We start from the raw sequence: 12501 nt of genomic DNA on the forward strand, positions 1-12501 counted from the left end.
GACCAAAGCAGGTTTCTGGGGTTTTGTTTAGCTTCTGTATTTGTTACATAGTTGCTTAGAGTTGCAGCTCAGAGGCCTGCAGCGGCAGGCAGGGAACGTTGGAGTCCTCTGTCACTGAAGCAAGCAAGCCTCATGTCCACTTTAAGCTGCCTGGCTGCCGGCCACCATCTTGGCTGGCAGTTAATTTGCATATTGCCCTGATTAGCCAATGGGAAGGGTAGCGGTCATACGCTAATTACCATGTTTCTCTTTTATTAGATAGGATAACTGAAACTATAATTACAAAAAAAACCCCACAATACACTGGACAGCCCAACTATTTAAAAAACTTTTCCCTCTATAGATAATCTTTATTAAGACCTCAGATATTCTTTTTGCACAACAGTACTATTTGACTTAATGAAATAAACAGGGTAACTTCTGATAGAATAGTAAAGAATGAGTATGAAGTATACTGCTTGTTCCAAAAGAGGAAATTATCTTCCAAATCAAAACATGGGATTCTGGCTTTCATTATTATTCTCTGAGGAGTCTGATTCACTTTAATCTCAATTTTACCATATTTCCAAAGGTATACAATATAGATAGAAATTACAATATTCCAGTCCTTAACTTTCCTACCTTCTAAATAATAAATCTTAAAGAAAAATAAAATAACCCTAAAAATATTAATTTTGAGGAGGCATTATAAGTATTTTCTCAAGCTAAAACACTTGGTAAATAAATACATGCCTTAAGTAGTACTTTTCAAACAATACTCTGCAATTTATTACATAAGGTCATGAAATTAGTTTTATGTGTTTGAGCAACATTTCACTAAGACAATGAAATACAAAAGAACAGAATAGAGAATATAATAAACTGCTGTAAGAAATTCATCAGTATTTGATTGTAAAATGTTATAGCTTTAGAACTTGATAAATCTTCAATAAAACAACCAAGGCAATCAAATCACTGTATTTCATAAAATCTTCCAATAAACTTTCAAATGAGAAAATTATTGGAAATGGTTCCACTTCAAATAATTGTCAGTTATAGAGTTACAAAGTAAGGGCCAGAAAACTTTTCTTACAAAGGTTGAAACACTTGGGGCTTTGTGGGCTATGTGGTCTCTTCCAACTACCGAATGTTTACCTTGGTGGTGCAAAAGCAGACATAGACATTATGTGAACAACCTGTGGGGCAATGTTCCCATAAAAGTTTAATTTTTAAAAAAACAGGGCTCACAGGATTCAGCCAGCCATAGTTTGCTGACCAATGGTATTATGAATTTACTTATATTTCAGAATGCTAAAAACCTTACCTATTTTGATGAATCGACAAGGAAACATCTGTTCATCAATTTTATGCTTCAAGGTGAATGTTTCTTTGTTATAATCATTCTTTAAGCCACTGTGGAAAAAAAAATAAGATTGTCAAATCTGACTTCATAATTTAGTAACTGCACTAAAACTCAGATTAGTACCATCCCCAGATTTTAAGGTTAAAATAATGCTAAAATATATGACCAAAGAAGTAGTTGAACATGAGAATATAGGTCAAAACTTGTACATTCATATCATCTGCATTATTACTGTATTCTCTTAATTATGAGGGCTAGTGAAAAATGTTCAATATTAATTTAAAAAATGGAAATCTGTGATGACCTACATCCTTAATGTATAACTGAATATAACAAAATATTCAAGAAGTAAAAAAAACAAACAAAACAATTCACCCTCATATCTTATCATTATTTATTTATTTTCTCTTTTTTTACTTATTGTCTACAGTTTTACATATGTCTCCTTTTTCCCGAATTGACCCTCCCCCCAGCCATTCCCACCCTGGGCAAGCCCCCACTGCCCTAGTGTCTGTGTCCATAGGTTATACTAATATGCATGCACACAAGTCCATTGGTTGCTCTTTAACCTCATATCTTATCATTTAAAAAAGGCCAAAATTTGTCAAAGAATTCAGTTATTTAATTAATGTAATGTAATTAGTATTAATGTAATCAGTACTAATGTAATATTTACTTATATAATCTATTGTGCTAATGGGACATACCATGTCACAAATATATTCTAAAACCTCATGCTTTTATTTGTCCCTTCCACTGTCTATTTGATTTTTCATTATCTATGAGGTAAATTAACCCTTTCATTCCTAGAGGTCTATGTTGTTAAAACTCAAATTTACTGAGCTCTTTCCAAGTGGTAGGCACTGTTCCAGGTTCAGTCAGATACTTTTTCTCTTTTTAGTCTCCAATTTAGAGTAAATTCCCAGAATATTACTTCTGGATAGGGCAACCAATATTAATGTTTTGTATAAAACCTATATATTTTTATTTTTTATTAGACAGTATTACAGATGTCTCCCAATTTCTCCCTTTTTGTCCCCCTCCACCCAACCTCACCCCACTCCACCCCAGATCTCCCCCATGCTATTGTCTACATCTATGCACTATGCATATATGCATGTACATTCTTTGGTTAATTTCTTCCTGTCCCCTCTCACGCCCCATTCCAGCACTGAGATCTGTTATTCTGTTCCATGCATCCATACAAAGAATCTACATTTTTTTATAGCAAAGATTATAGCAAAGATTTGATTAAAGTTGAAAGTATTTCTAAAGTCATTACAGTCCAAAAATAAGACTAAAAAATAAGTAGAAAGCCCTAGCCGGTTTGGCTCAGTGGATAGAGCGTCAGCCTGCGGACTCAAGGGTCCCAGGCTCGATTCCAGTCAAAGGCATGTACCTTGGTTGCGGGCACATCCCCAGTAGGGGATGTGCAGGAGGCAGCTGATCAATGTTTCTCTCTCATGGATGTTTCTAACTCTCTATCCCTCTCCCTTCCTCTCTGTAAAAAATCAATAAAATATATTTTAAAAATAAATAAAAATAAGTAGAAAAAGACAAAATTTTATGCTTTCTTGTTTGGTAACAATATTAACTGATACCATTATAATTAACCCAGTTATTAATTAATTAACAGAAAAGGAGCAAAGGGAAGTCTAAATAACACAGGAGTGCCATTTGTACAGCTTTGCCAGGAAACTGCAGTTGAACACTCTCCAGGTCTGTTCCCCACAGATCACTGGGGGAAGGGACCTGACAACAGACTCATGCCCAGTAAGATCTGGGTGACGTCGGAAGGTGCTTTACCTGTCAGCCATATCTGGGAACAGACCATGGGCTAGAATAGACATAGCCACTGCAAGCACCGGAAGATTTAATATTTAAAATCCTGCACTTCTAACTCCCTTGTTGCAGGGAGCAAGCTCCCCTGCATTAGCCCACATGGCCCACAGCCATGTGGACCCCACACACAATGGACTGATGGACTAAAATTAGCCTGGTGCTGTGCCCGACTCAACTTCACCATGGAACAGAAACTATGGACACTGGCTTTGCTTCTAGCTCTGCTGAAGCTCTACCTGCAACTTTTCCAGGACTGGTTTAAGGGAAATGGGACTTTGGAAACTGAGGGATGTAATTTCATGTAAATAAGCCTTTCTACCAAATCTCATTCTCCCATAGGAGTTTTAAAAAACTCCTTTTCTCAAGATATCATAAGAATCCCACTCCCACTAACATTGGAGGAATCCACCCATGCAATTCTCCAATAACATTAACTAGAATCTGATGGGGTTTTATTTATTTTTTTTTTTAAAAAAAAAAGCTAACTCAAGCCATAACACTAAAATAAGTCACTAGAAATAGAATAGTGGAAATATTCTTTCCTCCCATGAAAGAAAAATCAAACCATGCAGATTTAGATATAAAAGACTAAATTAAGACTGCACCTTATTTAGAAGACAAGGATTTCCACCCCATAATCATAACTCACCTGGACAACAGCTCTGTCATATTTTCTTCATTCATTCCACCAAAGACTTTAAATTTCTTCAAATTACAGACATGCGTTTTCTCGTATTTTCCAAATGTGATATTCTGGACTATAGCAGGCCTTTCAAGCTTCAGAACCAAGTACTAAAAAAAGGAATGACCAAATTATATCCTCCTCTTTTTAAAAGAAAGAGACAACTTTAAACGTTAAAATTTGGGACAGATAAGAGAAGTACGTATAAGGTCTATTCTGTCCATCCTGCATGGGTAGATTTTTATTTTAATGCTAAAGAATTGTATGCAACAGCCTTATATAGGCTACCATAACATACCACTTTTCCCCCGGAAAATACATCTGCAGATGAACAAGGAAAAAAGGACTAGTAGCCAACTTATAATCAAGAAGTACCATTCAAGAAAAGATATAACAGACTATGAATAACCAAATAAAACAATATTAGAATGCAAAAATAACAAGTACATTCTGATCGACTATAATAGCAAATTCAGTGTTCAAAATCAGTGACAAAATTTTAAACCTAGAAACAAACAAGAGATTTACTAATCACTGCTGCAAATTTTATAAATTAAAACACCCAGACCTACTATAAATATATCTAATGTAGCTCACATTTTCCTATTATACACAGGATAAAATGGGATTATTTTATCAATTAGGAAACACATTTTACATTATGCAGAATACTTTCAAATATCTATATATATAAAAGCCTAAGCGACCATCCAACTGGTAGCTATGATGCTCAATGACCACAAGGGGGCAGATGCTCAACACAAAAGCTGCAGAGCTACGGTGACTTGGCAGCTGCGGTCCTCGGGTGACACACCCAGAACCAGAGAGGAGGGAGCCCGACTCCTAGGTGTGTCACTCAAGAACCGCCCTCTCTCAATCAGGGACCCCTCAGGGGATGTCAGAGAGCTGTTCTTAGCCTAAGCCCTGCAGACCAGGCCGAGGGGCCTCTAGTAAAAATTAAAAAGGAAACTACCACTGACTGAATACATGGGGAAAAAGCTATACAGAAAAACAACTCATCATGCTGTAGTGGCTTCATGGTTCATATCAATGGGTAATATAGGTAATAAAGGTGATCAGAATGAAGCTGGTCCTACTTCATTCCATATAGAAAAATTAACTCAAAATGAATCAAATTAATCCAAATGGATCCTCTAAGATCAAAGATCTAAATGTAAGAGCTAAAACCATAAAGTTCTGAGATGAAAATATGAGTAAATCTCCATGACTTGAAATTTGACAATGAATACTTAGATATTGACACCAAAAGTGCAAGCAACAAAATATAAATAGACTTCATCAAAATTAAAGTTTTGCGTATCAAAGGACATTAGTAAGAAATCGGAAAGACAACCTACAGAATAGAAATATTTGCAAATAATATATCTTATAAGGGTTTAATATCTAGAATATATACAGAATTCTTATAGCCCAACAACAAAAAGATAGAAAACTGAATTTAAAAATGGGCAAAGGACCTCAATACACTTTGACCAAAGAAAATAAACAAATGGCCAATGGACAAGTTAAAAAATGTTCATTAGTCCTCAGGAAAATGTAAATCAAAACCACAATGCAATAAAATTTCACACCCACTAGGATGGCTATAATAATAATCCTATATAATAAAAGCCTAATATGCTAAGTATCTAGTTGGCCATACAACCAATCAAAGCATAATATGCTAATGATATGCCAAGGCCATTCAACCGCTCGCTATGAAGTGCACTGACCACCAGGGGGCAGTCAACTGGTTGACCAATCGCTCTGATGTGCACTGATCACTGATGCTCCGATTGGTAGGTTAGCTTGCTGCTGGGGTCCGGCCGATCAGGACTAAGTGAGATGGACCAGACACGCCCTGGAGCCTTTCCACAGTCCCTCCCCAGCTGGCCAACTTCCAGCATCCCTCCCTAGCCCCAATCATGCACTGGTGGGGTCTCTCGGCCTGGCCTGCACCCTCTCGCAATCCGGGCTGAGGGACCCCTCCACCCTGAGTGCACAAATTTCGTGTACCTGGCCTCTATTATAAACATAAAATAATAAGTATCAGTGTAGTTGAAAAAAACTGTAACTCATACGGAATATAAAACAGTGCAGACAATGTAGAATATAGTTTGGCAGCTACTCAAAAAGTTAAATATATAATTAATTACTATATGGCCCAGGAGTTCTACTTTTACATATACATAAAGTGAAAAAGATATCCAAACACACACACTTGAACCTAAATGCTAAAAGCAGCACTATTCACAATGGCCAAAAAATGCAAACAACCCAAATGTCCAAAACTGATAAGTGGATGAACAAAAGGGAATATTTCTATTATTCAGCCATAAAAAGGAATAGAGTACTGATATGTGCTACAATGTGGCTGCACCTCAAAAACATGCTAAGTGAAACAAGTTAAACACAAAGGTCATATATTGTATGGTACCATTTCCATAAAATATTCAGGATAGTTACATCCATTGAGGTAGAAAGCAAATTAGTAGTTGCCAGGAGCTGGGTTAAGGGGAAAAGGAGAGTGCTCAATTGATACTAGATTTCTTTATGGGACGATGAAAATATTTTGGAACTAGATAGAAGTGACAGTTGTACAACACTGTGAATATACTAAATACTACTGAACTGTACCCTTTAAAATGATTAATTTTAGGCTATGTGAATTTCATCTCTAAAAAATAAAAGAATGAAGCTGGTGATGACATGAAAGATAAGATCAGAGCTAATACTTTGTGAGCAGTAAGTCTCTTGACTGTCACACTGTTCAGATTTTAACACGCATTATCTCATTTTAGTAAGAGGAGGAACATTTTAATAACAACAATTATCCTCTTCATCCTCATTTCACAGATGAAGAAACTGCGGCTTGGTAAGGCTAAATAACTTGACTATAAAAAATGCCAGAGCTGAGATTACACATCAGCCAATCGGACTCTGGTTGACACTGTTGGTTGGCTAACCCAATCTCCATTCTCAAGCCAGTTCTCCCTAGCCACCTTCCAGCCAAGAATAAATGTATGACAAATTCTTGTTCATTTATTTTGACTTTTAGATTCAATGCTTGATGTATATATATTTATTGCCTTTTTATTGTTCATGTTTTTTATTTTTCTTTCTTTTTAAAGAAGACACTTCAACATATCATGTAATATTGGTTTGGTGGTGATGAACTCTTTAGCTTTTTCCTTGTATGGTAAATTCTTTATCTGACCTTCAATTCTAAATGATAGCTTTGCTAGGTAGAGTAATCTTGATTGTAGGTCTTTCTTATCACTTCAAATATTTCTTGCCACTCCCTTCTGGCATACAAAGTTACTGTTGAGAATTCAGCTGACAATTGTATGGGTGTTTCCTTGAAGGTAATTAACTACTTTTCTCTTGCTGTTTTTAAGATTCTTTGTCTTTAACCTTTGCCATTTTAATTATGATGTGTCTTGGTATGTACCTCTTCCTCTTGTTTGGGACTCTCTGCACTTGTTAAGTCTATTTCTTTCACCAGGTAGGGGAAGTTTTCTGTCATCATTTTTTCAAATAGGTTTTCAATATCTTGCTCCCTCGCCTCTCCTTCTGGAACTCCCATGATGGGAATGTGGGTACATCTGAAGTTGTCCCAGAGGCTGCTTATACTCTCTTCATACTTTTGGATTCTTTTTCTTTTTGCTCTTCTGATTAGGTGTTTTTGCTTCCTCATCTTCCAAATTGCTTGATTTGATTCTTGGTGTCCTCTACTCTACAACTGGTTCTCAGTAAATTATTCTTCATATCAGGTAGTACTAGTATATCCTTCATTTCTGACTGGTCCTATTTTATATTATTGATGTTCTCACAAAGCTCCTTGAAGTCCTCACTAAGGTTCTTGAAGTTCTCACTAAGATCCGTGAAAGTCTCGTGAAGACCCTTGAGTAACCTTATAATCATGGTTTTGAACTCTGTATCCATTAGTTGGCTTGCTTCCATTTCTTTTTGCTCATCTGATTGGGTGTTTTTTGCTTCCTCATATTTCAAATTATTGATTTGACTCTCAGAATCTTCTACTCTACTGTTGAATCCCTGTAAATTATTCTTTACTTCAGTTAGTGTATGCTTCATTTCCGACTGGTCCTTTCATTGAAATTCTCACCAAGATTCTTCAAAGTCTCACAAAGACCCTGAAGCTCTCATTAAGATCCTTGAGCAACCTTATAACCATTGTTTTGAACTTTGTATCTAGTAGTTTGCTCCCCTCCATTTCATTTAGTTCTTTTTCTGGAGACTTCTTCTGTTCTTTATCTACTAGGTAGAGCTGCTATAGCTCAGAGTGGCTTTGTGCAGTAGGTGTCCTGTAGGGCCCAGTGGCTCAGCCTCCCCAGTCACCTAAGCTGGGCACTCTAGGTGCACCCCTTTGTGGGCTGTGTACACAGTCTTGTTGTAGTCAAGCTTTGATTGCTGTTGGCGTCACTGGGAGGAATGGACCATCTGTGTCTACACTGGAAGAGCTACTGTGCAGAAGACACCCCTATGGAGCAGGACTTGCTTCAGTGGGGCTTTGGTGCTCACTGAGACTGTCCCTTGAGTGTGTTGCTTGTGGATATGTAAAGGTGTAATATGGTATGGTCTGAAGCTGCCCACTGAAATACCTGGCTCTGGGGCCTCCAGGGAGGTGCAAGGTCAGCCATTGCCTAAGGCAGTGGTCAGCAAACTCATTAATCAACAAAGCCAAATATCAACAGTACGACTGAAATTTCTTTTGAGAGCCAAATTTTTTAAACTTAAACTATATAGGTAGATACATTGTTATTAACTTAATTAGGGTACTCCTAAGGCTTAGGAAGAACCACACTCAAGGGGCCAAAGAGCCGCATGTGGCTTGCGAGCAGCAGTTTGCCGACCACGGGCCTAGGGCCATTCAGCATGAGCTACAGAGCGAGCCATCTACAGATGGTGGCTACTTGAATTGGATTTGGAAGTACCCAGGCAAGGCCAAGTTGTCTTGGGTCTCTTATTGATAGGCCTGAGGCACAGACACCAGCTGCTGCTTGTTTGAAAGATATTAGGAAAGCCTAAAGCCTGAGCCAAGACAGGCCACTCATATGGAAAAAAGCCACTGCAAACAGCTTGGGTGGATCTGCAAACTCGATGGGAGGGGGTCTCAGGGAGTCACCAGAGTGGAGAGAACAGAGTGGGAAAAGGTGATAGAAACTCAGATATGGCTGCCAGTCAGCTCTGTGATGGGAGAGGTCTTAGCATAGGAACAATGACCCCTGAAAGCCCCCCGTGGATTCCTGCTTTGATACCAGACAATCCAGTTGCTTCCTGCATGTCCCTGGGTCTGCCCTCCTCCCAGCCATTGCCCCAGCGCTGGAGCTCTGAGGAAGCAAGTCCATGTAAATTCATGCACTGGCCCATTAAGAGAAACTGCCTGAGTCTCCAGCAGCCTCTGTGTTACTTAGCCACAATCCCTGCTGGTTTTTAAAGCCCAAAATTATGGGGACTTCTCTTCCCAGTTCTGGAACCCTGGGCTGGGGGACTGGTGTGGGGCTGGGACCCCTTGCTCCTCATGGCAGGCCTCTGCAGCCACGATATGCCTCCTGATTAAAAAAAATCACACATGGGTATTGGACCAGCCTGTTCCAAGCCTCCGCCCCTCCTAGCAGTCTCTGAGTGCTTTCTTTTATAGTTCTCTGATTTTAGGACTTCCATTCAGCCAGCCTTCAGAAAATTCTGAATGATAGTTGTTCTGTATTTTAATTCTAATTTTTTAAAATATGTTTTTATTGATTTTAGAGAGAGAGGAAGGGAGAAGGATAGAGAGACAAACATCATTGACCGGCTACTTTCTGCAAACCCACTACTGGGCATCAAGCCTGCAATCTGGGCATGTGCCCTGACTGGGAATTCGACCAGCTGAGCTTAGTTGTAATTTTTTAAAAATATATATTCTTATTGTTTTTTTATAGAGAGGAAGGGAGAGGGATAGAAACACCGATGAGTGAGAAACATCGATCAGCTGCCTCCTACACTGCAACCAAGGTACATGCCCTCAACCAGAATCGAACCAGGGACCTTTCAGTCCACAGCCCGACTCTCTAACCACAGAGCCAAACCAGTCAGGGCAACTGAATTGTAATTTTGATGTGGTTGTGGAAGGCTACCAGTACAGGCATTTACCTACGCTGCCATCTTGGTTCTTCATCATAAATTGATGTTGAATTTTGTCAAATGCTTTTTCTGCATCTATTGAGATGCTCGTATGATTTTTATCCTTGGTTTTGTTGATGTATCATATTAATTGTTTTGTGGATATTTAACCATTAAATGTTATTATAGAAACTGAATTGGAAAATTGAGATAGCTATTCTTTAGTCATTAATCCTTTTTATCCATATAAGATAGCTGTGGTAATATGATCTTTAGTAATTCAAAGTTTCTTAAGAATACTACTGTATTTATTAATGGGAGGGAAAAGGACGACCTATGTAAGACTTCCAACAATAAAGATTAAAAAGAAAAGAAAAAGAATACAACTGTCAGGTAGGCAAGAGAGCTTTCACATCTCTGTCTTTCTCATTAATGCACATGCCCTCCTCCCATCCTTTTCTCCTCCTTTCATCCTTTATTCATCATTTTAAGTCTTGGTTTAGATAGATGGCAGTTTTCCCTGACAAATGGTTAGTTGGGTACAGTGTTGTAACTACTAAAAAATTGGTGTTTATACAATCTGCTGTACACCATTCATCACTCCACCTATGATACCTCTAAATCCAATAGAAAATATCTTCTTCTATACTAGAGGCCGGGTGCACAATCGGGGCTGGGGAGGAATGCAGGAGGTTGGCCAGCCAGGAAGGGACTGTGGGAGGGCTCCAGGGCTTGTCCGCACGTCTCACTCAGCCGTGGACTCCAGAAGCAAGCTAATCTACCGGTCAAACTGTCTGCCCCCTGGTGGTCAATGCCCGTCATAGTGACTAAACAACTGGTCGACTGTCTGCCCCCTGGTGGTCAGTGCACTTCACAGCAAGCAGTTCAGCGGCCTTAGCATATTATTAGCATATTACGCTTTGATTGGTTGAAGGGCCGACAGGACAACCGGTTACTTAGCATATTAGACTTTTATTATATAGGATAAAATTTTATTGACAACCAACTAAATAGAATTTCTGTTATTAAAAGGTTAATAGCCCTGCAGTTGTGGCTCTGTGGTTGAGTGTCAACCTATGAATGAGGTCACAGTTCAATTACTGGTCAGGGCACAGGCCTGGGTTGTGGGCTCAATCCCTGGTAGGGGGAGTGTAGGAAGCAGCCAATCAGCGGTTCTCCTCTCACTGATGTTTCTCTCTCTCTCTCTCCCACTTCCTCCTCTCTGAAATCAATAAAGATACACATTTTTAAAAAGCCATATAGAAAAAATTACACACACACACACACACACACACTCCATGAATCCATTTACATTACATTTTAGAATTGGCAAAACTAATCTATGGCACACGAAATCCAAACAGTGTTTGCATCTGGGTGGAGAGTGTGAGAGTTAAAGATTCACTGGTAAGGGACTGAAAGGATTGATTTGAGGGGATGAAAACATTTCATATCTTGACAGGGGTATGAATTGTATTAGTGTGTGCATTTTTCAAATACACCTAAGGTCCATGCATTTCATTGCATATAAATTATATTAATTAAAGTGTATTATACAATATATACAATGATCTTTTCACAAACTTAGACAAAATACCATTAAAACAGGTAGAAATTATGTTAAAGTGCATATATTTTCTATTTACTTCCTCATTTAGCAAGTAACTCTTATTCCTATAATATTCTTATGGTTCATCAAACACAGAAAGAATAACATCAGTTTCAGTGTATTACAAAAGCGAAAGCACCCAACCCCCCATCCCCCAACACACACACACCCTAAGTGTATTAAATAATCACTATAGCTTCTTTGCCCTGTTTAGATTATATAAAAGCAGAATGTTTGATGTTTGTTAAACAACTTTAAATGTTCTCTCTAACCCCAGAAAGCAAAGTATATTACCTAATGCCATACTTTTCCTTAAACTACCTTGGAAGGACCTTATAATTATAAAAGAGTTGTGATCTAATCTTTTTAAAGCAATTATCAAGACATTTTAACCAATTCTAAAGTATGCACCAGTCACCTTGAAAGGCATATTTTCTGTGGCAGTATCAGTATTTCCTATGGAACATATTTGATAATGGAGAATGATACAATTACTATCCTATCTTTAATTATTTATGGGATTTTCATTCATGCTACATTTACTCCCTACTAGTAAAGATGATCCAGAATCAATAACAATATTTCCTCATTAGGTCTCAAGATATATGCTTCCTACTACAATGAACATGGCTGTAATTTTTTTTCTATTTATAAAAATTACAAATAATTGAAAATGAAAATAAAAAAAGAGATGAAAATAGGCATTTTGCAGTACTAGCATCTGTGACTGCGTTGATTTCTTTGACTTCCCTAACACCTCCTGTTTGCACTCTTTTACAAACAAAACTTCTGGCCCATATCATTGACACTCGATAAAATGTCCAAAAGCTGTTGGTTTTCCCTTCCTTACAGGTTTGTGGTCATTTGTTACTTCTTCATGGTGTACCTACTTTTAACCATTGG

General features: G+C 38.0%; 1 protein-coding gene across 5 annotated transcripts in view; it reads right to left on the minus strand.

Annotated features, from left to right (window-relative positions):
• MKLN1 (muskelin 1) overlaps positions 1–12501 on the minus strand; it is a 346320-nt gene that overhangs the window by 145484 nt on the left and 188335 nt on the right. For all 5 annotated transcript variants that reach the window (XM_006752700.2, XM_006752701.2, XM_015567031.1 and 2 more), the window contains 2 exons: positions 3834–3976; positions 1304–1392 (listed from right to left, as the gene is read on the minus strand). In XM_006752700.2, coding sequence (XP_006752763.1) covers positions 1304–1392; positions 3834–3976 — 232 coding nt within the window. The remainder of the gene's footprint in view (positions 1–1303; positions 1393–3833; positions 3977–12501) is intronic.

The sequence above is a fragment of the Myotis davidii genome, unplaced genomic scaffold, assembly GCF_000327345.1.
Source record: "Myotis davidii unplaced genomic scaffold, ASM32734v1 scaffold1290, whole genome shotgun sequence".
Classification (NCBI taxonomy): Eukaryota; Metazoa; Chordata; class Mammalia; order Chiroptera; family Vespertilionidae; genus Myotis; species Myotis davidii.